Source organism: Pipra filicauda, unplaced genomic scaffold (assembly GCF_003945595.2).
Source record: "Pipra filicauda isolate LSUMZ 115617 unplaced genomic scaffold, ASM394559v2 scaffold634_size201327_pilon, whole genome shotgun sequence".
Lineage (NCBI taxonomy): Eukaryota > Metazoa > Chordata > Aves > Passeriformes > Pipridae > Pipra > Pipra filicauda.
The window spans coordinates 135,715-163,101 of NW_024104792.1; the positions used below are offsets into that span (position 1 = coordinate 135,715).

Sequence of the window (27,387 nt, forward strand, 5' to 3'; positions counted from 1 at the left end):
ATTGCATTTTTTAATTATTTTTTTTTTTACTCTTTGCTTGTATGGCAGCCGTCCTAAAGTTCAGAAGCCTCCAGGCACATCTATAATATACATAAGTAGTAAGCCTAAAAGCAAACAGAAAAGAAGCCTTGAAAAACTCAAGCAGTCCTCAGGAATGACTCTGCCCACTGGGAAGTGAGTCTCAGAAATGTGAATGTGCAAAGGTGTAGAAAAACAAAAAAAATCAGAAAGCCAGGAACAACTTAAGTTTAAAATTTTAGCCGTTTAAAATCTTTCTGTGCACTGGGATGAATGGAACTAAATATACTGAAATTAGGGGCTCCACAACAAATGGAGACTGCAGCAAATGTGGAGAAAAGGCAAATTTGCTGCCTGCAGTTGGCAATTTAAAGAACAAAAAGAGAATGGAAAGACAATAGACAAACAACAGGCAAGATAACATACACAGTGAAAAACTGGCTCAGTGTTTGCTCTTCTAGGCATCCCAGCAGTTTCTTTTTAAGTGTGTCATAAAAAAAGGCTCAAATGAGAAATGGTCATGGGAACTGCAAGGGTGCCACTGTGGGCTGTGATTGTACAGAGCTGGTTGTTGTTGTGTGCTACTTGGAGGGACATCTTCACTTGCAATCCAGAACATTTGTTGTTTTATTTTTAGTGGAAAAGGTTTAAATTCCTAAAATTCCTCCTGCAAATTATGATTAAGGCATTTCTGACAAATATGTCCAAAGTAAATGCTAGTCACCAGAGCAAGCTCAGTACAGGATTTATTTTTTTTTAAGATGATGACACAGTAGGCAACTAAAGGCCACCACAGTCCAAAAGTTATTTATATTCAATGCAAGAAAAGACACAATAATCTTTGGCCTTCTATGCCTCACACTGAAGAAACACTTGTGTTTCTCTATGTAGAGGTATTAGCACTGTGTTCCTATTCTGCTTCACTCTTATATTCTGGATTTTTACAAAGTTTAGTCAAACTGATAACCTTGGGTTCTCCACACGTTTGTCAAATGTGTCTAGGCATCATCAATAGGTTTAAAGACTTAAGCTGCACTTTGATGAAAAATAATACAACAGCCCATTCTCCTTTTCTTAGCGCCTTGATAACACAAAACAAGAGACACAACACAGGCACAAAACAAAAGACTTAGGTGAGGGTCAGTTTTCAATACACTTCCACAACAGTTTTATAAACTCTTAGCTTTTCAGAGTGTAATTGATAAAAATTGGACTTACTTTTTCTCCTTTATCCCCTTTCAGCCCAGGAAAGCCAGGGAGCCCTTCTTCACCCTACAACATCAATGGAAAAAATAGCTCCTATGAAATGCCATATCATTTTGTGGTATATTTGTGTATTTTAGACAGCATAGTTGTCATCTCTTGAGAACTGATTCCGACTTCTCATCCTCGCTGTGACAATGTTGTGCTCAGTCACCTGTAACTTGCCCATATTTGAACAGGTTCACTTTTGTTTTTCCATTCCTGTGCATTCCTCCGACTGATCCCTCCCACCCCTCCTTTTTGTTATTACCATCCAGAAACAGTAGTTTTTCAAGAACAAGATTAGAGATCTATCCTGGTTAAATAGAAGTATTTGAAGCATAGTAACATTTCCTGGGGAAACTTTCCTGTTGCCACATTTCAAAGTACAAAAACTTGAAGTCCAGCATGGCCAACTCACTAACACGCCAAAAGGCATGGATTTTTTTTTTTGATTTTTTTTTTTTAATTTTCAATGGTGTAGAAATTTTTGAAAAAGTCAAATGTAGGATTTTTTTTCCTTACATTTATCTGCTTTGACTGGGACAAAAGAATAAGAGCTTTTTCCCCATTTGCTTTTGTAAAAATTCGATAGCTCAGAGAAATACTTTTGAAAGAGCATGAAAGTGGCTAAGAAGTTGATGCATATATTTCTAATTTTCCTATATAAACAAAAAACAGAACCAAGCATAAGGACTACATACATATCAAGATAAATTCAAGCCAAATTCTGCCACATGTAGTATTGTTTGTAACTTTTTTCTCTGTATGACTAGCCCAGTAGACTTAGAGGGACATATTCCTAGGGTAAGGTTCCAGTCAACAATAGACAGTGAAAAAATCCAGGCTTATTTATTTATTTATAGGTATATTTGAAACTTAAAGGTTAATAAAAGATAGTATCTGAAAAGTATCTGTACTATATATGCAAATGAAAGTAATTGGATACGTTTTTAATCACATTTCTTCCTAACTGAACCTTCATGAAGCACTCTGTCTAATTTGCAGTGCAGTAGTGATAAAAATCAGATCTGCTATATTTGAATGGCTCCCTAATGAGACAGAAAACCCGTCAAATAGAAAACGTGATTTTTAAGGAAATCATTTGCTCTAACAGGTCAATATAACTTGGAGGAACTGCTGTTCCATGGCAGAGTATGTTGCACAGGTAGGAGAATTATTTGTGTCTTTTCTATGCAAAGCAAAGGAATGTAGTTAATTAGCTTCTTCTTTTGCCTTTTATTTATTTTTTCCTTCATGAAGTAGCAACTCTTTGGCACAGCTGAACAAATTAATCCCAGCATCAGTCAATACGTTTGAGGCACAGTGCTCACAGAAATATTCGTGTTGGGCAGGTGAGTATCCACCAGCTTTTGCAGTTCCTCCCCAAGGAGAAATTGCACGGAAGCAACCTAGACTCTAGAGACAGGATTAATGTCCCCTGGGGAACCACCACTGAAAAGGCTACAGGGGCTCCTACTGCTGCCCCTTCCACTGATTCCCCATTGAATCATCAAGGTTGTAAAAGATCTCTAAGACCATCGAGTTCAACCATTAACCCAGCAATGCCAAGTCCACCACTAAACCATGGCCCTAAGCTCCACATCTGCATGGTGTTTTGAACACTTCCAAGGACAGTGATTCCATAACTTCTCTGGGAAGTCTGCTCCAACCTGTGACCACCCTTTCAGTGAAGAAACTTTTCCTAATATCCAGTCTATACCTCCCCTGGTACAGCTTGAGGCCATTTCCTCTCATCCCATTGCTTGTTACCTGGGAGAAGAGAAGGACCCTCACCTGGCTACAACCTCCTTTCTAGGAGTTGTAGAGAGTGAGAAGGCCTCCCTCAGCCTCCTTTTCTCCAGCTAAATAACCCCAGTTCCCTGGCTAGCTGCTTGGTATCCCTCAGTCAGTAGGAAAACCTCTCAGGATAAGGGCAGGTAGATTCTGCAGATGCTTGAACCGTAATGAAAGCACAAGAAGAGATCATGTAGCCTATGCCAAAAAGCTCATGTTCACAAAGTAAACTACAGAAGTGAGCAGTGATAGAGAGCAGGAAGCAGAGAGGCATCAGTGCTACTGTGCTGCTCAGTGCCAAAGGAGCTGTGACAGGCAGGGATGGGAAAGCGACCAACAGCTCACACTCTTAATTCCCAGCCAGCTGCCAAAGCCCTGCTGAGGATGTAGCTAACTGAATGGAGTCATGTTGTCACAGCAATTCATTTCATTAAGCAACTCTTCTATTTGTTTGGGTTTTTTTAAACTGACCAACTTCATGAACTGCATTGCAGAACAACCACCTTTTCGCTTGCCCACTACATTTTCTAAATCAGGTAAAATCCCAATTATTCTGCTCAGGATGCTGCTAAGGCCTAGGGAAGTGCTGGTGTACCCAAAAGGGATCTGTTCCCCACCTTTAACCCTTCCAATTAGGTCAGTTGATTCAGAAAAAGAGCTCACCTCTCTCCCCAGCACTTAGGACTGGGAAATTCTGTCAGCACATCTATGCTGGAAATTACTTTCCAGGGAAAGTTGCAGTTAGAGAATGACAGAATTGTCCAAGGAAGAAATCATAGGGGCCTGAAATATTGTTCAAGAGGAGTTCTTGCTGGGGAAGTTACAGCTTCAGCAGTTTCAAGAGCAAGGAAGTACATTTTTCCCAAGAATTTTCTCAATCCCGGCTCATGAGCCTGCTGTCCCTGGAAAGCCACTGGGAAGCCAGCCACTTGTGTGAGTTTCACCCTTTGAGCTCTACAGCCAGTGGCCTTTAATCAAACAGTTCCACCAAAGTTAGCAGGGGAATCATCACATTCATTAGCTCACAGCTGACAAAATTTTTGTCAAAAGAGCCTGGATTTGGCAACTGCCATCAGATCCAGAGGACTTTTCTTGCACTGTGGCTATGAAGTGCAGTCACTCAGATGGAAGCAGAGCAGGCAGCACTGAAGTCATGTACTGATATGGACTGTAAACATATAGAGGTTATGTAGCACACGAGTAGCTACATATTTCTACAAATGCCAATTTTTGTTTTTCATTAGTAATTCTATGTTTATTTGCTTGAATTACAGCAACACCTCATTTGTTCCCTGCTTGGGTCACTCTGTTGGACACGGTATGAATAAATATTAAAGAACAAGCATTATGCTTCAAAGCTCAATTTAAAATTGCAAGCAGTGTGTAAATATAAGAAAGAAATAGCAGAGGGCACAGGGCAGTGAAATAGCTGCCAAGCAGACACAGTCGGCAAGTGGTCTGGGATGAAGGATCCAGGCACAACACTGGGAAAACAGGTAGTCTCTGGCAGCTGGCATTGAGCCTGGGTAACAAAAGTTCATCGCATTCCTCGTGCCAAGGACAAACCCAGTTGTGCCACTGAGGGGGATTAAAATAATCCTGTATTCCCACAGAGTGGCTGCATTCCCAGCTTCAACACAATGGGAATCTGGTGGTGACATGTAAACCACACTTAGCTGTTTATGCCATGCAATCCTACTGTCACCCATCTATTTTATGATAATCTGAAATTCAAAGGCTGTCGTTTGCTGGAGAAACATCAGGACCAGAATAGGAAGGTAACAAAGGCTGGGGAAATAAAAAGAAACAACAAAAGCAGAAGAGGCTACTGATAAATAGGGGAACAGACTACAGCTTCTAAAGCATCTTCCTTACAGTTTAGCCTACGTTTTCTGGAGTAGTTTTACACTTCGGATGGGGTGACCTTTTCCTTTCTCAGTCAAGAGTTTAGTGGAGAAAACTTGAATGTGTAGGTAGCGACACTTGTGAGATATTTTGCATTAGCAAATATGGCAGCCTCTCTTAGGAAGTTCTTAAAAATGGAGCATTGCAAGCCCTGAGAATGGAGCACTAAACAAGCCACTCAGAAAACTCCCTCTTTCATTCCTCAAAGAACAGATAACAATTCTGCAAGAAAATTAGGAAGGTTTTCAAAGACTTACTAAAACAAGTTTAAGCAGAATTCAGTAAAAACTATAGAATATTGAATTTCCTTGTATTTACTTTTAAATGGAAGCATTCAGAGCCACACAATGGATAAAAAGCAAGGGGTAAATACTACTCCTGTTCTTCCAGGGGGCTCTCAGAGCAGGGCTCATGTAGGCACACGGTTTCTCCAGACCCAATGGACAAAAGGATATACCACATCATGAGGAATTTCAGAGCACAGGCAACTCTCAGCTGCTGCAGAGAGAATACTGGGGTGATAAAGAATAACGATACTCGCCTTGGCTTCAGCCATTAAAAATAAATATGTAATCTGGGTAAGGATAGACATACCCAGAGAGGTTCCTTTATTAGTTTGTATATATCAGAGGAGTTATTTCTATATTTGAGCAAGGACATCTTCCTGACACACCAGCATCACACGGATTTACCGTTTCATGCCAGCTCCAGGTTAGTGATCCCTCCTTACTCACCATACACACGTGTAGCCTAATTTGTTGTGTATTGTGAAAAGATTCACCTCACTTGGGTTACAGTGACCCCTACTACCCTATAGATTTTCCTGAACACTGCATATGTGGTCTGTGACCAAATTATATCTACATGTGTCACGGTTTAACTCCCTCCATCAACCAAGTCCCACACAGCTGCTCATTCACTCCCCCACAAGCAGGATTGGGAGAGAATCAGAAGGGTAAAAGCTGGAAAATTTGTGGGTTGAGATACAGACAGTTTAATCAGGAAAGCATAAGCTGTATATGCAAACAAAGAAAAACAAGGAATTCATGCACTACTTCCCATGGGCTGGCAGGTGTTCAGTCATCTCCAGGAGAGCAAGACCTCATCACATCTAACTGTTACTTGGGAAGACAAACACTATCACTCTAAATGTCCCTCCTCTTCCTCATTCTCCCCCCCCCCCCCATTATATTCTAAGCATGATGCCATATGGTCTGGAATATCCCTTTGGTCTGTTTGAGTCACCTGTCCTGGCTGTGCCTCCTCCCAGCCTCCCATGCACTCCAACTTCCTTGCCAGCGTGGCAGCATGAAAAGCAGAAAAGGCCCTGGCTCTGTGTGAGCCCTGCTCAGCAATAACAAAAACATCTCTATAGTATCATCCCTGTGTTCAGCACAAATCCAAAACATATCCCTATATCAACCACTGTGAAGAAAATTAACTCTACTTCAGCTCAAACCTGCACAACATCCCAGGTAGATCTTGATATGTCTGAGTGGAGATAACTTTGAAATTACAAAGAAAATAACCTTAATTGCTAGATAATGCACTTCCTCAGAAGGGGAATAACCAATAGAGGGATTCTACCGTATCCAGCCTCATGACAGAATTTTTCTGAAGAGATCTTAAATGGAAAGGAAGGAAGCTGCAGGTATATGGAAAGATACAGAGATAGGACAATTCAGTATCACCTAGTCCTAGAGAGACATCAGAAGCCCACAAAGGAAAAAATCTTCAATTATGCTTTTAACCAATTTACTCAAGTTTAACTGTTTTTCTTTCCTCCACTTGCAACTCCTCAAGCAGCTGCCAAGTTTACAAATACTTCTCCCAGCTTGAGAACAGCTGTGGCCTATAATCACATATTTTATTTGGAATTCTGGGTTGTGGCCTATCTTAATAGAAATGAGAGTAAACTAAACAAGAAAATAATGGGGGAAGATCAGTCCAAAACATGTGTTTACATCCTGATTTGTCAAATCCAAGTAAATCACTGGACTTTTCCTTCATTGTACAGAGCAGACAACAGGAGATAGATCATTCTAAGGTCAACTCCATACATTTTATTCATTTTATCTTCCAAACAGGCCTACATCTCACACAAAAGTTCCACTTTTCTAATCCTACTATGAAATTAAAATTTCTAACCCTGTCACAAAATGTCAATAAAGGTGTCATTGGGAGACCTGCAAAAAAATCTGCCAGGCACAACCCCATGAATCACACAGTCAGCACACTGACAGCTGCACAAACTGGGGGATGTATATCCAAGGTAGGAGACAAAATAGCAAGAGCTGAAGAGAAACAGAACAATTGGGCATGATGAAATGGAAACAGAAGCAAAATTGAACTGTACGGTGCTGCCAATGCACGCCCTTCTCTCCACTGTTAATTAACTTCACAGCATCCCTGTGAAATGAGAGGGAAGGTGTAGCAACTGTAATATCGTCATCACCACATGAGGGTGATGAGTCAGAGGTACAACTGAGCAGAAGACATTCAGAAGGTCCCAGAGTCTGAGACACAGATAGAAACTCACTCCAGATTCCCTGTTCCCTAGGTCAGCACCTTAACCATAAGTTTATTCTTTTTCCTGGCTCTTTGCCCTGCCTTTAACTTGGCAGCTTGATGTTCATGAAGAACAAAAGAGAAGACAATGGGTAACTGTCCTATTGCTGATCCATGGTTACTCACTGAACTGCTATCAGTGTTTGATAAGTAAAGTGAAGTGGGAGAACAGAAGAGGTGTCACAAGCTGAGTGTGGTCTTCAGGTTCAAATGCCTCAGAAAACTTTCAAGAGATCTTGTGGTCTGGAAGGATGTAATATCCTTCTTTTCTAAGTTTCTACACTTAGGAGCTACCAACTTGAGGAGGGTGAAGTGAAAGATTTCACAATTTTGCCTCCAGCAGCCAGACAAAATAAATATTTTACTGAAAAATATTACAAATTTTGAGTTTAAGGTTTCATTAAAAGCCAGGGATGATCTGCAGATCAGCTGAGAGGCAGAGCTGCAGTTGATATATGTCACCCAGATCCCTTTCCAAAAGCTGCTGACCAGACAGGCAGCACAAATGACTACCACTCTCCAGTGCACAGATGCAGGATTCTATTAGCTTAATGAAGCTAAAACCCTATTAATATCTTGGCAAATTTGACACCAGAGCTGCCGTAATCTTCTGCTTCCACAAGAAATAAGACATTCATCTCAGCTTGGACTTCTGTTCATACTAAGAAATGAAGAAAATCTTCTCTTCTGGGTCTCTGTGTTATATTCTGATTTAATAAATAGGAAGGTTGCATGGACATGATACAGAGGTCAGTAGAAGTCACAGCTTGGGCAAGTCTATCAGGAAACCCAGCCCAGTATGAAGACAGCTGGTTAAATGAGCTATTCGCATTTTTTGTACTGCAAACATATGAAAGATTTTATTTAACTCATGGTATAAAAGTGAGTTGTCCCCAAAAGGTAGATAGATAACATTATATTAACCTATAAACTTGGTTCTGTAGGAGAAAAGATGCATCAGAAGTAACTGATGTGGCAAACACCTACTCCCTAATCAAGGCCGCTATAGAGTTCAGAATAATCTGGAAACATCCTAAAGGCTTCAAAGTTGTCATTGGGGCCCAAGATCCTTTCCATTAGCTTCATATTGGCTGCCTCCCTGCCACAACACTCCTTTACTCCCTACATAAGTAATTGCTGAAAGACTGGGGTGGTCAAACACTTTTGGTGACTCCTGAACTGCTTGTTCATCTATAACCCAGACTGACCCAAGTGGAGAATGTCGCTGAAGAAACCATCTCCCTCTGCAGCAGAGAGCATAGGACAGTACTAGGGGGAGCTGTTGCATTTGAAGTACTTCTGTTCAACAGCTAGAGTTGCTCAATCAATCAATGAAATGTTCACATTAAGAAACAATCAAAGAGTTTGCAGACCTATTTAAGATTGAACATAGTGAATAGGAGGTATAAGATAACTGGAAACAGTTGGTACCATAATCTCCCTACACAGAAGAATAATCTGAGACATAAACTGGACTACAATGAGTTGGATTTACAGAAGCAGGACTAGTAGCTCCTGAAACTCCATTTTTTATTTTTTTGCATGGTAGGGGCAAGACGTTCTTCAATTAGAGGTACACCTGTCAGAAACTCTGAAATGTGAAAAATATAACTCTGCTCTGAAAACCTCCTTGTCCTGAAGCAAAAGCTGATGCTCCTTGCCACCATCTGACACTGCTCAGGACCAGACAAACAGCTTGCCAAGTGCCAGAGGGGAAGTGTTCATTGAAACAAAAAAATAACCCAGCCATATATCATGGCATTGATGAATTTAAATCCTTATATCTGTAAGTTGCACACAGAAAATGGTTCTGGTCTTGTGGATGATTTAACACATTCGAGTTGATATTTTTTCTTGCAAGAATAATCTATAAATTCCATTTGCTCTGCTTCTGGGAAGTTTCTTACACTTCAGATCTCCACATGCCCCTCAAAAATGTCAGTAGCTCTGAGAAGAGCACATTAGGGCAGGGGAGTTCTGTGTGAGAGCACTTCAAACTCCAGTGTCAATCTGCTCTTAACCATCTGCTGCTACTGATATTCCACATTCACCCCTCAGCGTTTCTTCTGGCACCTCACTGAAACACATACAAAGTTTTTGCTCAAGACTAACTGCATCATCTAGTCTGTGATTTGTCCCCTCCTTGCAGAGCCCCCCTCCCATTAGATCTCTCCCTGCTGAGTAAATTTTCGAAATCACTGCTCGTTCGTCTCATTGCTGTTTTCAACGAGCAACATCTCTCCACACCTCTCCTTAAATGTCATACCCAAACTGAAGAGAACACCCTGCCTTATCACCACCTACTTATAACTTGCAGTGATACACTCCTGTTCACTGCCAAACACACCTGAGGCTGGTCAGTCATGTCTTTGCCAAAGTTATAAATCTCTTTGATCCAGCCAGACATATGGGTTGGAACTATATGATCTTTAGGGCCCCTTCCAACCCAAACCATTCTATGATGCTTTGATGTTTGTTCATAAAGTGGTGCTGCTCCCTAGATCTTTTTCATCTCAGAGGTCATGATCCTTCTTCCCATTTTACTTGGACACTGAGGTACAAGAAAGGGAAAAGCTATGGCGAAGAAATCCTTTGGAGCCAGTGACAGAGGAACAGAAATAAAAACTGTCTCCAGAGACTCAAACCTCCTCACACCATCAAATGCATCAGATATTCTTGAAATAACAACCGCTGAGGGTCCACACATATTTCATCAGAGAAACAAACATTTGCCATGAAAAAAAACCCCACATTTTCCTCATCTGTCACTTAGTACTACATGTGCATTCATTACTCAGCAGGGTCTGAGACCCAAATCATCATCCTTCTGTCAATGACAGAGATAAAAGGCCTTGTGGACTTTGGGAGAAACATAATCTTTAGGTAGTGCTTAAGGAAAATGATGAGAGACCCAAAAGGGGAAATCAAACATGCCCAGAGTTGTACTTGGGCAAGTTAAGAACAGCATAAATCTCAGTGCTGCAGTGTCTCACCTGCCCTCACCTGCACCTTCAGAGAGCCCACGAACGAGGCACCTGCACCTTCTCAGCCATCACCAAGCCAAGAACAGCCCGGCAACACCTTCGATCAGTGAAAGGGGAAAATCTGTCTGCCTAACTGGATAGATTAACAAACAGGGAGAGGGGCAGGGAATGTTCAAGATGCCTTTGATAGACCAGTGATAGTAACTTACTTTGTGCAATGCTTCAGCTCTCTGTGATTCATCAGGCTACGAGGTCCACTTCAGAGAGTGTGCTCCAGACTGCTGGGAAAGCTGTTTTATTTTCCACCTAACAGGCAGATAATCCATACTTATCCCCTTCAATATCGCTCTCAAGAGCATCCCGCATTCCAACAAGATTTATCAGTGACAGAATCAAGACAAACTGTTTTGGTCCCCCAAATCTGTTATCAGAAGAAACAAAAAGTCGGTGAATTTGTCTTGATGCTTCCTTTCCCCACTGCCAGTGGATCTTGACAGAGAAACCCTCTAAAGAAACAAGTGCTGTAGACTACAAAATTCTGGCTGCCAGTAGATGTCATTGCATACCAGCAATGTACCTGGTAGCCAGAGGCCAATGCTAAAAAGAAATACGTTTGCTAAGTTTATGTAAGGAAAAAAAAGTTACTAGTATTCCTACACTGCTGAGAATTAAGCTGTCATGATGCACAATTAGTATGTGAGCTGACTTCGAGCTGTTTATTACAATCTGCAGCTGTTATTTTGGGTCACAGAAAACCACAGAATTTATCTAAAACCCTCTAATTATTGTTAAGAAAAAGAATTCCATCAAACCATAGTTATTTAGCTGTGCAGAATGTGCTTTAACTACAGTAGAGGGGACACAAAAATACACAGCATGCAGACCAAATCTGCCTGTATACACAAGAGGATTCAGAACACACTCAGAGTAGTAAGGCAGATAGTAACATTACTACACTTCACTGTTTAATAAAAAGATTACAAAAAGAAATCACAGATATGAATGACTCCAGTGAACTGCATGACAGCCCTGTGAAGTACATGAGGTGTTACTATACAGACATTTAAGTGCTGGACTGAGAGGTTAAGTGCTGAGCGACCTTAACCAGATGAAGTGAGTATGTAAGAATTGTTCCTGAGAGAGATGATTCCCAGTACAATAAAAACAGAAGAAGAAAAAAAAAAAAAAACCCCCCCCCCCCCCCCCCGATATTGCACTTTTGCTTTTCCTTGTCAGGTCAGTTTTAGCTATGCTCACATAATTTTTTATTCTGCAATAAAATAAAAAGAACTCAGCACTAAGAACTTAACTCTGAAGAGGCAATGTTTCCATAACCACTATCTCCAAGGAACACCACTTATGGGGTATTTGGGGGTTTTTTTTGTCTTTAAATTTCAACCCAATAATATCTCTAAGCTTGAAGACGTTTTCCCATTTTGTTATGGTCAAGATGTGCTCACTGAAGGAGCCCTGCCCACTAACACAAACGCTGATGTGCCAAGGCTCCTGCTGCCTGCTTCTGCCTTGGACTCTCGAAGTCACCATTCAGCTCACCAGTCCTGGGCAAACTGGGTAGCATTTGAGTCTGGGCTCTGGAAATTTGGTGACCATATCTGAACACCATGGTAGCCCAAACAAGATGTGTAACCTCACTTGACTGCCTTCCCTGCACTGAGTTCATGGTTTCGGCAGTGAAAAGGACACTCACATCATCTCTTTGAGCGATAATTAGTTTTATTCAGAAGTTGCAGGAATAAGGGCTATTTCTTGGTTTGTGCAGGCTCAGGCTCCACATCATTTAAGTACTCAGAGAAAACATCCTACTGTGAGTTCAGCTGTTTGTTTCCCCTCCTTTATACTGAAGCTATTTTTAAGCTCTCACCTTTGGCCCTTGCTTGGACTACACTGCAGCAGCCTGGTAATGCCCCCTGGCAATGCTAATCCTGACTCTGGCTTGCAGAACCATTTTTCTGGTTTGGGCTTAGGCTTGCTACATCAGCTGTGGATAAGGACGGTGATCTGGACTCTCAGCTGAACATGGCTGCCATGGTTGACCTGTCCTGGTCCTGTGCTGGAATGTAATGGGATAAGCCCTGGCTGGCGAGGTCCCAGTTTTGCCAGGGATGGTGTTGTTCCCAGCTCTATCTCCTTTAGGGCACAACTGGTCCTTGGGTGTAAAGTATCACTGCCAGCCTGAACCTTACTTGCAATCAGATCACACACACAGCTCTTCTGGTCCCAAAATTCACCCCTTAAAAACACCCAAACAAAAGCTCTCCACCATCAGACCAGCATGCAGCATCAGACTCCAGCTATGCCTGCAGCTATGCCTTTTTTTTCAGGCAGAACTGCACTCATTTTCTTGTATCCCAAGTTACTGGATGCTGGCCAGCCCCAGTCCAAAGGCACAGTGCTCATGCTAATTTGGTAAGCCCTGCTGACAGCACAGCACTGGGGTGAAAAAGCAACATGGCTTTCGGGTCAGGCCTTCCTAAAAGGCTGCCTTGGGGCAAAGACAGAGAGCACAGGGATCTGCGTGGACAGACTGTATCTAGCAGGGTACATTTCCACAGCTTTTCCAGAAGCCCTAAAAATGACAATAACTCCAATTTGGAAGAGAAGAGAGGAAAAGAGAAGGGGAAGCAAAGCCTTTGTTTTAAGGATCTAGCAGGCAAGATATACAAGCCTGGGGGAAAGAGGTTCATTTTAGAGGAACAAAGACTAGCTGCTTTGCCCGAGGTCAGCAAATCCATTAGAACCAAGCTTCAAGTCTGGATGTCCTATAGCCTAGCCCAGAGCATTAACTATCTGCCCTCTTTTCTTTCCTATGCTTGGTCTTGCAGTCACTGCATCTCTAATAAACCCAGCCACTTCAGAGGTTTTATTCTCCTTAGAAATACTATAATAATCCTTCTGCAGATCTCTCTGCAGAGAGAGTCATTACCATGAAAAAAAGTTGCTAGAATACAGACTTAATCTACTGAAGTTGTTTCTCATATTCATTGCTGCCTGTGTGATTATTAGCATGAAGGGAAACAGCTAAAGCACAAAGATAAAGCCTGGATACTTTTGGAAACACATTAGCAAGGAAAGTCCCAGTGCAAACCATAATAAAACCTTCATCCACCACCTCTGCAGAAGGTGGGTACTCGTTAGAGTTTTTTCCTCTGACAGATTGGTTTCCTGTGGAAAAATCACAGTAGTGATCACTCGATCCAATTGTTTCATGACAACTTTCTTGTGTTTCCTACTCCTCTTCAACAGCTATGGATACTGTGGGCCCAAGCCCTGAGTAAATTATGGAAACTTCTGTCCCTTTTGGGCAATGAGAGCGTCAGGAATATTCAAGAGGCATACTAAAGTCTAAGAATAGATACCAGCAGTAAAGACGAAAGGTCTGTCCGGCTCCTGCCTCATCTGCCTCAGTGGCCTTATGGGAGACTTCTCAAACCTACTGTCCTGCTGCCACCAATCACAGTTTGCAGAGACTCACTGACATCCTGAAGCAGAGATTATGTCTTTGTACTGACTAGAGGTTTAGAGGTGTCCCTCTTTAATAAACTCATATGCACTGTTTTAAACACATGAAATTTTAACCTCCAGAGCAGACTGCAAAGAGGAGTTCTAATACTGTTGGATGAAAAACAACTTCATTTTGTTCATATTAAACTTGCCATCAGCTAGTTTGACTTGCTGCCCCTTAGGTTTTACAACAGAAGAAACAGTGAAAAATAATTTCCCACTGATATCTCCGTACCACTCAAAGTTTGACAGATTTTCATCATATCCTCCCCAAAGTCACCACTTTTCCAAGCACCTTCCTGCCTGCAGAGCCTTCTCCCTGCCGTTGGGCTTTAGGATGCTAGAAGGGTGGCTCAGCACCATTGCATAACACTTTGTACTTTGCAAGACAAGTTTTTTTTAAAGCCTCGAAGTTAAACTCTGCATGGAGGCATTAGAAGGGCAGGCTGGCTTGTGATGTGGATGGCTGTGCCCCAGGAATGCAGACCTCATGCTCTACAGAACCGCCCTTGTCAGACACGATCTCCCTGGCTTTGATCGAGTCACTGAAACCCTGTCTTGCTTGAGTCATCCCCAGAAATGCTCTACAGCTGCCCTCACTCCTCTCCTGTCTCTATTCCTCTTGGGTCAATACAGATTTGAGGAATCGAGTTATAACCCTTGCAGGAGCAGGCCATCTGGTTTAGCAAATATGCATTTGAATAACCTCCGGAATAAAGCTAAAACATTGTTTTTCATGGTGATAATGTTACAGAATTGGATATTTGCCCACGTATAATAATCAGCTCAACAAGAGAAGCATTTGCAAAACAATGAATGAACACACAGCAAAAGGACAGAGATTTACAGAGCAAAAATATAAGAGAATATGTCTAATGTCAAAGGGATTAAACACTACAAGGGCTCAAAGATGACAGTTAACAGTGGAAATTTAAGACACAATACAGAAGGTGATGGTTGAATCTCACCTATCCAGGAAATCCACTTGAGAACAGTTTACAAACGCACCCGTAGATGCATCATGGTATTTTCTTTTTCTATGAATCCCTGAACAATAACTTGGCTGCACATGCATGTTTCTATACACAAAAAGCATCCTCCATGAGTCTGAGTTATTTAGGTATGGTAGAACATGCCAGGTTGCTGCTTGAACCATTACAGTGAATTTCCTAGTTTTAAAAGTCACACAAGTCCTCACGTCGACATGAATTAGGTTTTTAGCCGCAGCTGCTATTCTCTTGGTTTGCCATTAATGATGTACTCAACATGTTATATATTCTAATACAAGCATCATTTTGGCTTTAACTTAGTGATACAACCAAGATAATGTCCTGAAGAAACAAGGTCAGTGCCTCTACTCTCCTCCTGGAAAACACAGGATTTTCCCTCTAACAAATGCCTCAGACTTCATATAAATGCCCTACACAGAGTACTTGGCTACAACATGGTCTGACAGGTGTTTGGCACTGGCACAGCTGGAGAGCAAGACTATAATAAGGAGATGATTTTAGTCTTGTCATCTCAGTCTTTTCCAAGGTGAAATAACTTTGTTCTACCAACATTTAGGATGTGAGCCTTGTCCTTTTAAAGGAGCCCACAGTACATGCACAGCAGTGATCACACAGATAGCAATTGTTAGAAGCCCAGCATCTCTGATCCAGCTTCCTAACACTGGCTAATACCCTTCAAAATCAAGGAAACATGAAGGCTGTAACAGCCAGAGTGAAAAACAAGAATTCATGTAGCCACTGCAGAACATTAGGGAGATGAAACAGGGTTTCATTTCAGAGGTTCTTCTACTGTTTTCCAGGAGCATAGATGGCAGCTGGCATTGCATCCCTGCTCCCTGTGATTCTGGCCACTTCTCTCCCACAGTCATTTCTGACACCAAGACAGAGACATGGCTCTATGTCCCTGCATGCAACAGTGATCCCTCATATGCACACCAGAGCTGACAAACACCAGTGCCCTGGTGCAGCAGCAAGGTCTTGGAAGTCTGGAAGTGCCCCAGTTGACTGGAAACTGGCAAATGCTATCCCAGTTTTCAAGAATAGTGAGAAGGAAGCTCCTGGTAATTACAGAGCTGTCAGACTCACTTCAGTGCCTGGTAAAATTATGTACAACTGTATTCTGGGAGTTACTGAAGAACACTTGGGAGGCAATGCAGTCACTGGTCACAACCAGCATGGGTTCACAGGGGCAAGTCCTCCTTAACCTGCTTAATTTCCTTTCATGACAAGGTCAAGCTCTTGATGAAGAGAAGACAGTAGATGTGGCTGGTTTGGCATTTTAACAAAGCTTTTGACACTGTCTCTCACAGTATCCTCCTGGACAAGATGTTCAGCAAGTAGCTGGATAAATAAATCATGTGATGCGTGAGTAATTCCCTAATGAATTGGGATCAAAGGGTTATAGGAAATTCAGTTAAGTCAGGCTGGTGACCAGTCACCAGTGATGTTCCCCAGGGCTCAATTCTAGGGCCAGAGCTCTTCAATGTTTTTTAAATTATATGGATATAGGAATCAAACATGCATTAATTAAGTCTACTGATGACACTAAACAAGAAGATGTGGCCTCCCTCAAAGACAGAGAGTCCCTGTAGAGGATCTGGACAGACTAGAAAGCTGAGCAATCACCAATTGTGTAAAATGCAGCAAAAGCAAGTGCTGCATTCTCCACCTGGGATGGAATAATTCTGGTTACAGGTACAAATTGGGGGATGAATAGCTGGAGACCAGCTTCACAGAAAGAGATCCGTGGTTTTGGATTAATGGCAACTTGAAAAGGAGTCAGCAGTGTGTCCTGGCAGCCAAAAGGGCCAACTGTGCTCCTGCCTGATGCACCATCCAGGGAGGTGATTGTTCTACTCTACTCCACGCTGTGTGGCCTCACCTTGAGTGCTGTGTGCAGTTTTGGGAACCACCATATGAGAAGGATATAAAGCTCTTGGAGTGTGTCCAGAGGAGGGTGACCGAGATGGTGAAAGGCCTCAAGGCCAAGGCTTAGGAGGAGTGGCTCAGGTCACCTGGTTTGTTCAGCCAGGAGAAGAGAAGGCTGAGAGGAGATCTCATCACACTCGGCACCTTCCTCAAGGAAGAGGTGCTGATCTCCTGTCTCTGCTGACCTGTGACAGGCCACAGGGGAATGGGATAAAGCCCATCCCCACAACAGCAGAAGTTCACATGGGACATTAGGAAAAGGTTCTTCATGGAAAAGGTGGTTGGGCACTGGAGCAGGTTCTGCAGGAAAGTGGTCACAGCACCAAGCCTGTCAGAGCTCAAGAAGCATCTGAATTGTGCTCTTGGTCATATGGATTAGTATGAGGTACTCCTGCAAGAAGCAGGGAGTTGAACTAGATGATCTGTATTGGTTCCTTCCAACTTGAGATGTTCTATGATTTTGCGATTCTATATCCCCAGACTCCCTTTTTAATCAAACCAGCAAAATGCAGCTGATTTATCTTTGCTCTCTACCAGCAACAGCACTGACACAGCTAGTGGGCACACTGGGTACAAACACACTGGGTACCAAGTAACTTCCTCCACAGGCGAGAACAAGTTGCCTTGGCTGGCAGGACTTCCAAATAAACACAACAAGCTGGCCATAAAGTCAGGATCCTCCAAGCCTACACATTTGTTTGGGCAGTCAGTGCTGTTTGGTTGCTCCAGCCAAAGTTCTGCACATACTGTGAGGTTCCTCTATTTTCCCTCTCCAGTCCAGACTCGCAGAACTATTTTCCTATGCATGGCAATAATACAAATGGAATTAAATTTTCCAACACTTTTCTTCAGAGTTCAAATCATAAGAAAACAAAAACTTGCTTCAACTACAGCCCAACTCATATAGTAAACATCATGTTTCCCATCAGACTGCTGACTCCTACCACCTGCCAAACACGAGCTACTTTCCAAAGGCTGAATCCTGAGTCTCAGAGGTTAAATAGTGGCTGCTACGGGGAGGACTGCAGCAAGATGAATGCAGAAATGTGTTCTTTATAGCCCCCATGTCTCTATCCTGGCTCAGTAATATTTCCTGCCACGAACAACCCTCATTTCGATTGTAATTTCACGTGATGCATTAGCACTGAATACAATCGATACATCATAATCACGGGAAGAACAAATGAGAAGATGTAATGGTCATAAACATCATGTTCTCACTGGTGCAACATTCTTCCTTTCAGATCACAAGCCTATATTATTTTAAATTCCCTGAGCAATTGAGTAGCCACAGATTTGATGGAAAACAGCTCAACAGATTCTTGACCCCACTTTCAATACAAACCATGACTTCCTCCTTAATAAATCCATCTCTCTCCTAGACCCTCCTGTCAATCTTTCTCCAACGCCCCCCGCAACTTGAAATTTCATTTTGATGCTAAAGAAAATATCCTCAATCAGATGAGATATAGAGCTACAGACAGAAAGAGCTAATTCTCCTCTGCAGTCTAGGCATGTAGACTAATTTTTTGTGGGAAGTTTGTAGCCAGAATTGCCTGGAAACCATCATCTTTTTTTTTCTGTAAATGAAATTAATCCAGTCACGCTACGTGTTTCCCATTGTTGATCACCATTGAAAGAGTTTTCCAAGACAGAGAGCCCAGCAAGTTTCAGTGGTTATTCCATATCCTCAGTTTTAACTTTTGCTTCAAGTCTTATCACCATGTCCTGTCTAATATTTACTCTTCAGTTTATTAATGAAAAAATCCAATTGAAAGAAAGGCTATGACAGACTCCTCATGACCCAAATTTAATCCTGCTGAAAATTCAATAAACTCAAAATTATACTTTCCCTTTGTTTTTCCTCCTTCCAGACAATTTATTTGGTGCATTATCCTCCATGAACTCACTGCTGCTTATACAAAGCAAACATTATGATTTCAATTTGATAACATTTTCCATGGCCAATGCACAAAGGAAACTCAAAGAACACAAAGGGAAAAAAGCAGTGAACACTCAAGAGCGTGTCTGCAGAAGAAAGCATAACACAGCATAAAAGTTCCCCACGAAGATATCATATCTCTTGCATCCTATGCACTCCAAAACAACCTCTGAGCTACAAAAGGCAACAGCAAGAAACTCATTTGATTATACCAATTAAAGATTAGATCTTACCTTTTCTCCTTTTTCTCCTATGCCATAGGCTTTGCCCTGGAAATGAAAGAAGAGGGGAAAGGGTACATTTGAAAACAAGGATATCAAACAACGCTATGAATATATGTTTCATGTTTTCCTGGTTATGCATCCAAAACCTATCTCTCTATAGGTACGTATAGGCACACAATCCCATGACAGCTACTACAGGGAAAGTAATTTTATTTGGGCGTAATTCCTTGATAATAATTCAGTGACAAATTAAACTGGAAAACCTATCCCCAATTCTCCTACTGCGGCCAGGAAAACACCTTATTTTTTATTCATGGAAAAGTCTGATATTACATTTCCAAAATCAAAGATGCCAACAACCCTTATTGGAATGAAATTTACACAGGGTTAAAGACTTTCTTGCCTAAAAACTCAGTCTGGCATTTGCATTAATTGCAGCTGGGGAAAGCTGTATCTTGGTCATCTGAATGTAAAAGAGTCGAGTGAGATTTGCATCTTCTTTGTGTTCAGCTGCTTCACACTGTCCCCATCAGACGTGCATCTGTGCTATAATCAAGTACATCCGAGTTACACGTTTAATTAGAAGGCCAATCCTAAATCAGTTATCAGATGTATTCAGGGATGAACCCTTCCATTTTCCCCCCTCCAAGAGATGACAGTGTGTGCCAGAAAGATCAGCTTCCCCTTGCGATTCAGGTCCAGCAGGGGAAACATATTTGATCAGGTCACATGACATTGTGAGCAAGTTCTCAACACAAAGGAGCAACCAAATACTTCAGTAAAACCACTGAATATTTCTTACTTACCGACTCTCCTTTTTCTCCTCTGAGTCCAGGAAACCCCGGACTGCCTCTTTCTCCCTTGAAAAAGAAAGTGTGTTACTGTCACAGAGTTAATTAATTCATTTTTTTAACATAGAAGTAAAGTGATGCAACAAGGGTTTGCCTGAGATTATGGAAACTTTTGGTCCCCCCAGTCTCTATAGCCAAGATTTCAGCTCCTGCCCTGAGGACTGGGTGTATCTCATTGCATTTATGGTGACTTCAGTGTACAAGTTTTCAGATGGACTTTCTATTCTATTTTTCATGTGAAAATACTGGTAGAAGCCTTCAGAGTGCACTGGCAAAGCAGAGATCTTTCTCTTCAAAAGTGCTTATTTTCTATTAAGCCAGGAAGAACTTGGAAAGGAGGTTTTCGTAAGACCTAGAGGGTACACACCTAAAATATGGAAAAGATAAACCTGCAAATATTGTTGACATTTTATTTGGGTTTTTTTCTTTTTAAATTCAAACCCCTTGTTTTCAGTCACACTAAATTTTCAGTATCAGAAAACTCCTCTCTTCCCTCGCACAAGTGTGCAGCGCACACAGAGTTGCTCTCCCTGCTTTTTCCAATGGAAGAGAGGGAAGAGGACGTAGAAAAGAGACATTTGAAAATATACAAATTGTGATGGGTGGAAAAATTATAACTGGGGAAGGAAATACATGGGGAGGAAAAAGGGAAAAACGGTCAATCAAAAATGAAGCAAAACTTTTTCTCCATTTGTCTCCTCAGAAGGATAGGGGTGAAAAGGATGAAGAATCAAAAAGGATATATGATTTCATAAATGTTCTTCAGATACAGAATTAAAAGTGGTGCCAAAACCAGCAAGTGCAGAGAAAACCTGCAAATCATTTTCATGTACTGCTCTGCAATCTCAAAACCAGACATGAGACACTGGAAGCATTTGTAAGGATCGTGGTTTCTTTTTCCCAGGTGAAGAAAACAGAGGAAAGTTTCTTAAAAGCTTTTGAAAGCACAGGTAAGTTTCTTTCTTTAAGCTTTCTGTCCTGTTTTTTGCCAAAAGAAAGAAAACTCAGAGCAAGTGGCATATATGCAATAGCAATGGCATGGTCAACTAGGAAGGCTGTGGTAAAATTCGTGAAAGTTTTTATGAAACCATCTCTTCTAAGTCACTGAAAGTACCAAACCTTTCCAATCTGGAGAAAAAATACTTCCTGTCAGAGGATGTCTAATACACTGGACTTCACAAACTTTTCAAGGGCAGGTAAGCATTGTCATTTCTATGTGGACAAAAACACACCTCACAGAGAACAGATTTTTTTCTAAACTCGGATCAATAGCAGCTCTGGAAGAGAGAAGAAGCCTGTTGACCATCAGCCCAGTGCTCCAACCAGCCATCCTGGCTGCCTGCAAACAACACAGCATGCAGAGGGAGCATGGAAGGAAAATAAATTAGACTGGGCTGTGATTAGCCTCTAAAATTTACCAATAGGACCCAGCTTCAGGCACCTTGGTCAATGCCTAATTCTTTCCCAATACCTTCCTTTATCTTACCTCCTTCCAAGACATATCACTGTGTCTCCTCTCAGTTTGGCAGCATGGGTGATTGAGACAGAGGTGCTCATCTCCCAGGGACTTTTCTCACTTTTTTTAATAACTGTGAGCTCTCCCATTTTGCCCTGCCTTTGAAGACTCAGAGATTATTGGAAACTCATTATCTTCCCACACTGGTTATAAACTTTGAATATTTCCTCTGGACAGATGACATTGTAAGAAAAGCCTGCCCAAACCTCCTCCTCTAAAAGAAGGAATATGCTATAGGAGCTCAGGATAGCAGAACCTGAACACAAGTCTCTCCATTTTTAACTCAAATAGATGGCAGCCACATTCATTTTACTTAACAGACTGTCAAAATGACCTTTTTTAAAGAAAACATAGAGAAACACATAATCATTATTTCTTTTTCTTTTGAATACAGAGTAAAAACCGCACCAGCTACTGCTGGTCTAGGGAAAACAAACCAAACCAAACCAAACCCCAAAACTCTCACAGCTTAGAGAAGGAGCCTCACAAGCCTCTCCAAAGATCACTGTACTGGGCTAAAGGGGGTTTTTAGCACTGATCTCTCTCCCTGTTGGTTTCTCCTGGGACTAATTTCTCAGGTGACTACCACAAGCTGTGGGCCTTTTTCCTGATACAGCTGAACCAGCTGCTTTGCTGGGTTACTTATATGGCTGTATATAGTCTCTCACAGGACATTTCTTAATATCAGCCTGTAAAATGTTTTTGGACAATGCTGAAATACTTAAAACCTACCTAAATATCCTTTGGGCCTCAGTTATTTAGAGGTAGATTTCAGCATTGCAACTCATCCCAAACAAGAGATGTTTAGTAGTGATGATGTCTATAGAGAAAATTAGGAATTTTGGCTCAGAGGTCTGATGTTGTTCTGTCTCCATTATTTCCCTGATAATTTCTTTTCTTATTTATTTGTTTACTCCAATCTCTCTGTTTAATCAATGTTCAGTCTTCTCCTATGTTATGCTCACTGCCTATTTAATCAAGCCTAAGAGTATAGTAGAGATCTTATTATTTTAATTTTTTTTAGTGTTTCTTGAAGCCCATGTTCTTGGATTCAAATAAAAATGGAAATCTTTTTTATTTGTTACCTTAAGAAAGCTTTACACCCTTTTCATTACCCAAAAACAAAGCTTTAAAACACACCCCTTGCACCATAGAAATGAGGAGCCAAGTTTAATGATCCTAAAACATATTATGGACACGTACAACTCTGTAATGCAGAAGCCACTCATATTTTTGTGGGCCCTTAGTCTTTCTTTGATAAATACCAGGTGGTAATGTTGGGGAGTTGCAAATAGCATTGAATTTACTCCCCATGGTCAGCATTTTAGCCTGGGTAGCTCAGTAATGCTGCAGAGAGAGATGAGGAGTGCAAAATTCATTCTTGAACACAGAGCAAGGACTGTGAAGAGCTGGTCCTTGGAAAAAGTGATGTAAGAACTCCTGTCAAGGGAAGTATATGTTATTTAATCACAATGTCTTTGCAAGTCAGATGCAAAATCTATTAATTGCCTTATTTAGCAGATACAGAAGCCAAGTCATTTGTCTGAAATTTCACATTTGTACCAAATTGTTGTCAGATCCTGGATTTAAATGGCATCATCCCCAGGCCCTTGAGACTGTGACACAGTCCTGCCTTGTCTATGTACAAGTCTCAAATCACTACCGCCAGAGAAAAGTCACACACATCTCTAGATCTCTCCAGCCACACACATACAGGAGTGGGCCAGCCCTTTTGGGGTCTGTAACAGAAAATCTGCTGATACTGTGCTTATATAAACACCCTTTTGTATTCCACTAGTGCCTCCTGCACCCCAGCAGTGTGCCATGTTATACAGGGCAGACACCCTGACCGGTGTATAGACCTTGTCAAAGTGGTGAAAGACAAGGAGATGTTGCTGCAGGGCCCTTTTATTATTATCATTATTGTCCTTCTGCAACCTCCTCACAACAGTCATGGCTCTGCTATTCTTCAAAACAGCCCATCATTATTTAAGCTGTCACAGATTAAAATAGAAAGTTGCTATTTATATATGTGGAAGCACAAGGAGCTGTTTTCTGCACATTCAGTCAGGCACATCTGAGTACTAATGAGTCCATGTTCTTTCATTGCAGCAGAAAACATACTCCAAAACGCATCTCCTTACTCCAGACCTTGTCCCTGCAGATAGCAAGCCAAGCTTTGCCAAAACACAATACATTTTTGAGGATGTCTGACCTTCCAAGACCCAGAGATTTCCCCTTTCCCCTCTCACAGTGTTTCATAATAACTGAGTGACTCTGGTGAGCTGTAATTCAATTATTCATACAATAAATATAAACTCAGTGACTGAATTTGTAGAAGTGACTCAGATGCAAACAGTTTTGAATACAACTTGTTCCCAAAAATCTTTTCCATCACACAGATGGAAAGCTGGGAACCACCACCACCGGCTTTCACCTCTTCATCAGTGTATGAATCTCTGTTTTCTTCCAGTACCTATACTCCCTTAGAGTCTATTGCCTCACAGCTCTATTTGTAACCAAGCACAGAAGGAAAATGTGTTTGTGCTGAATGTACACGTGTATATCAAAGAAACTTGCAGAACATGCAGGGTAATATAAAGGTTGCACTGTGAAAATTGAAGCAGACATCACAACCACTCTCCTACCCTGCTATCTGGGAAGGAGTGCTGAGGGAAATGGCCTATATTTAACATCATGACTCAGATAATCTTCATAAGGATAACAGATTGTGACTAATCTTTTGCTGTTAGTTTCAGGAAATTTTGTGGAGTGTGACTGGAAGGCTGCTACCAAACTTATGGATATATAGTACTGCTGAGCAAGGCACAACAGAGAAGAAGCTCATCATTTTCCAGGTGACTTGCCATGGAAGCTGTGCGTGACCTAGTAGAGAATAACAGTAACTTGCAAAAAGCCAGTTTAAAAGCTACAGGGAAGCATTGTGCAAGATATTTACTTTAAGAATGACATAAAGCAGCAACAGAAACGTCTAAATGCAAGTGTAGAACAAAGACACAAGATAGTCAGAGCCTCCTGCTCTGCCTCAGGCTCATCCAAAACTGTCTGAACTTAGTCATATGCTAAATTGACTCTCAATTCTCAAAATCTTTAACTCTTCAGCTTACTCTGAAACTGTTTCATTGTTGTTGATTTTATTGAACAAATGGACTAACACATATTACTGACCTTTTGACCTTTAGGACCTTCAGGGCCAATTAGACCCCTCTCCCCCTAAGACAAAAAGAAACGTGATTAATCAGACCAATCTTCTCATTATATAACCAAGCAAGGGGCATGATCCTGCAACTGCTGAGGACAACAAAAATGTTTTTAGGTTTAAGCGGAGAAGAGAACAAAGCTGACATGCCCTCAGGAGCAGTGACAATGGAACTGGCTTCTCAGAGGTCTCAGTCACAGCCAGCATAAGCAAGCATACCATCTTCAAAAGCTATGAGATTTTTTTCAATGTGGCTATATTTACCTCCAGAATCTGGTTTGGTTTATTTTTTTTGAAGAAGGATGCACCTAACTGACCTGGATAAAAATAACTACTTTTATTTCAATGTTGCTACCATGACTAGCAGCAGGGTCAAAATCACTGAACTAGGTAAGGAGAAAATACATGGGAAAACTTCCATTGCTTCTATGGACGTCCCCAAATGAAACATTCTTGTCTCAACACTCACCTTCTGTCCAGCAAGACAGGAGCAGTTGAATGTCTTGAGGTGGCCAACTTGCTCACTGCCAACAGTGGGCCTCAATTCCAGGGGAGGTGCTTCCGTCAGGACCGTGACCTGGCACTGCACCCAAACACCCAAGGTCATGACAAAGCCTTTGATGCCGGAAAGTTTCCCCTTCCATGCTCTTTAGAGAAACCCCACAGGCACTACTGTATAACACACAGCCAAATGAGACCTCAGGAGGAATGAAATCCCACAAAAGCCATTCATCCAAGCAATAGGGAAAAATGTGGTAAAATGAACAATGAATCTCTTTAACCAAGATTGAGGGGAGAAGAGTTGAAAGGAGGGTGGAAGTTTCTGGTAAGAGTTGGGCACAGGAAAATAGGCAGCAACTGGTGCTGGTTTTATCTGTTCCCAAATAAAACCAGTGGGAAACACGCTGAATATTTCACGCTGCATTTCTGTTGTTCCATCATCACTTCAGGGTTTTGTTTCCCCTGACAGTTTGACAAGGAAAGAGGAACTTGGAAACTTCAAATTTCTCATACTCATCCATCTGCAGTGGTCCTCCTCTGGCTCTACTACATTACCAATTACACAGTTAGGTTTCATTCACCCTCATTAAAAAAATTATAATCCCATACTGCCATACATTTCCTGATTTATGTTAAGAGATTTCAGTGAAGAGTGTTCATGTGAAAATGAATAAATGACAAAAAGGAGCTTACCGGTCCAGAGGGAATGTCACAGCACGTCTCCAGCTCGGCATGCCGGGAATCACAGTAAATAACCATCCGCTGAAGATCAAACTGGAAAACAAAGCGAGGCAACAGTCTCAGACACACTGAATTATTAAAAACCGCGTGTCCTTTTGCTTGGATACAAACAGAGCAGGCAAATACAAACAAAATCCAGATGGTGCTAACTTCAGAGTGATTCCATGGATCCTGTAGTCAGTCTCTAGCTGTACCTGTCAATAATGGACCAATATCTCAGCATGGTCCGAGAGAGCTGAACTAATGAGACCCTGAATATACCTATTAAAATTCTGGTGGAGGTATTCATGCTAATCCCCATGTTCTAGCCAAATTTCTGTCTGAGAAGACATATCCTGGACACCACTGTCCCTCCTAGAATTTTGTCTAGACAGAAGGTTTGTTTTTCTCCGGCTGTGCCTGGCATCTTCTGACCTTTTACCCCTACATGAGAAACGATGTTTAATACGCACATTTAATATGCACGTGCCATCCATTTTGCACAGATAGAAAGATTACACAAGTCTCAAACACCAAATGATCACACATAAATTATACCAGGTTAACACTGTTGCTGGACAATCGGGTCCAACCTGCAGGTCTCCACTTCAATTGTACAGAGAGTCATTTAATATCCAAGGAACTGAGAATGTACCATGACTCTCCTGAGTTAACAAGCTTCCTTTCCCCTCCCATCTCTTCCTATCATGGGTGGAAACATTCATAATGCCAAGATCAGACAATAAGAGGCCTTTACATGGAGTTCAGTACCCAGTTCGATGATATTTGTGTGTGATTTTTTCTCTGCTTTTAACTGTAGCACGTTCTGTATGATCAGGAAATTCCTTGAGAGTTCTGGAAATTCTCCAGTACTGCACCCAAGCTATTTCACTTGCAGAAGAAAGACGAAATTTCTCATTTTTAATCCCTATTATGGAGACACTGTCAGTCTCACATAAAAAGACAGCAAGTCCTGCGCATGATAAGGTGCCAACCTGTCTTAGCTATGTGACACTGGTAACATTTCAGTGATGCTGCCTCAGGAAAAGGGTAAATTACAACATAATCCCCAAAACCCCATTCATGTGCTGCAAACCCAATCCTGAACATTACCCCAGCTCTAATCTGGAAGAGTCGTACTCACATCAATGGGGACACTGTCATACAAGCGTTTGCCAATCACAGTCTTTCCTTGAATGTCAATGTTTTCCCTGTCTTCAATAGGCAGCACCTGCACCAGTTTGCAGTCTATGTAAAGCGAGACAGCCTTCGACTGGATGCTGAGGGCAATTTTGTGCCAGTTGCGGTCGAACAGGTCACTGACTCGTGTGTTTCTGAAGACCACCCTGACGGCGTCCTTGGTGAGCCCCACGGCGTTGTACTCCAGAGCTTTGTTCTCTCCATCCAGGCGGATCGAGACCTGCATGGAAACAGAATG

The 27,387-nt window shown here is 41.7% G+C and overlaps 1 protein-coding gene across 1 annotated transcript in view; it reads right to left on the reverse strand.

Moving 5' to 3' along the window:
• The window catches only part of COL22A1 (collagen type XXII alpha 1 chain), a gene marked incomplete at its 5' end in the record, with an annotated part of 155,803 nt that overhangs the window by 102,553 nt on the left and 25,863 nt on the right, over positions 1 to 27,387 (reverse strand). Inside the window, 7 exons of the mRNA XM_039388338.1 lie at positions 1,237 to 1,290; positions 19,151 to 19,186; positions 19,948 to 20,001; positions 24,698 to 24,742; positions 25,198 to 25,311; positions 25,923 to 26,003; positions 27,094 to 27,369. Coding sequence (XP_039244272.1) covers positions 1,237 to 1,290; positions 19,151 to 19,186; positions 19,948 to 20,001; positions 24,698 to 24,742; positions 25,198 to 25,311; positions 25,923 to 26,003; positions 27,094 to 27,369 — 660 coding nt within the window. The remainder of the gene's footprint in view (positions 1 to 1,236; positions 1,291 to 19,150; positions 19,187 to 19,947; positions 20,002 to 24,697; positions 24,743 to 25,197; positions 25,312 to 25,922; positions 26,004 to 27,093; positions 27,370 to 27,387) is intronic.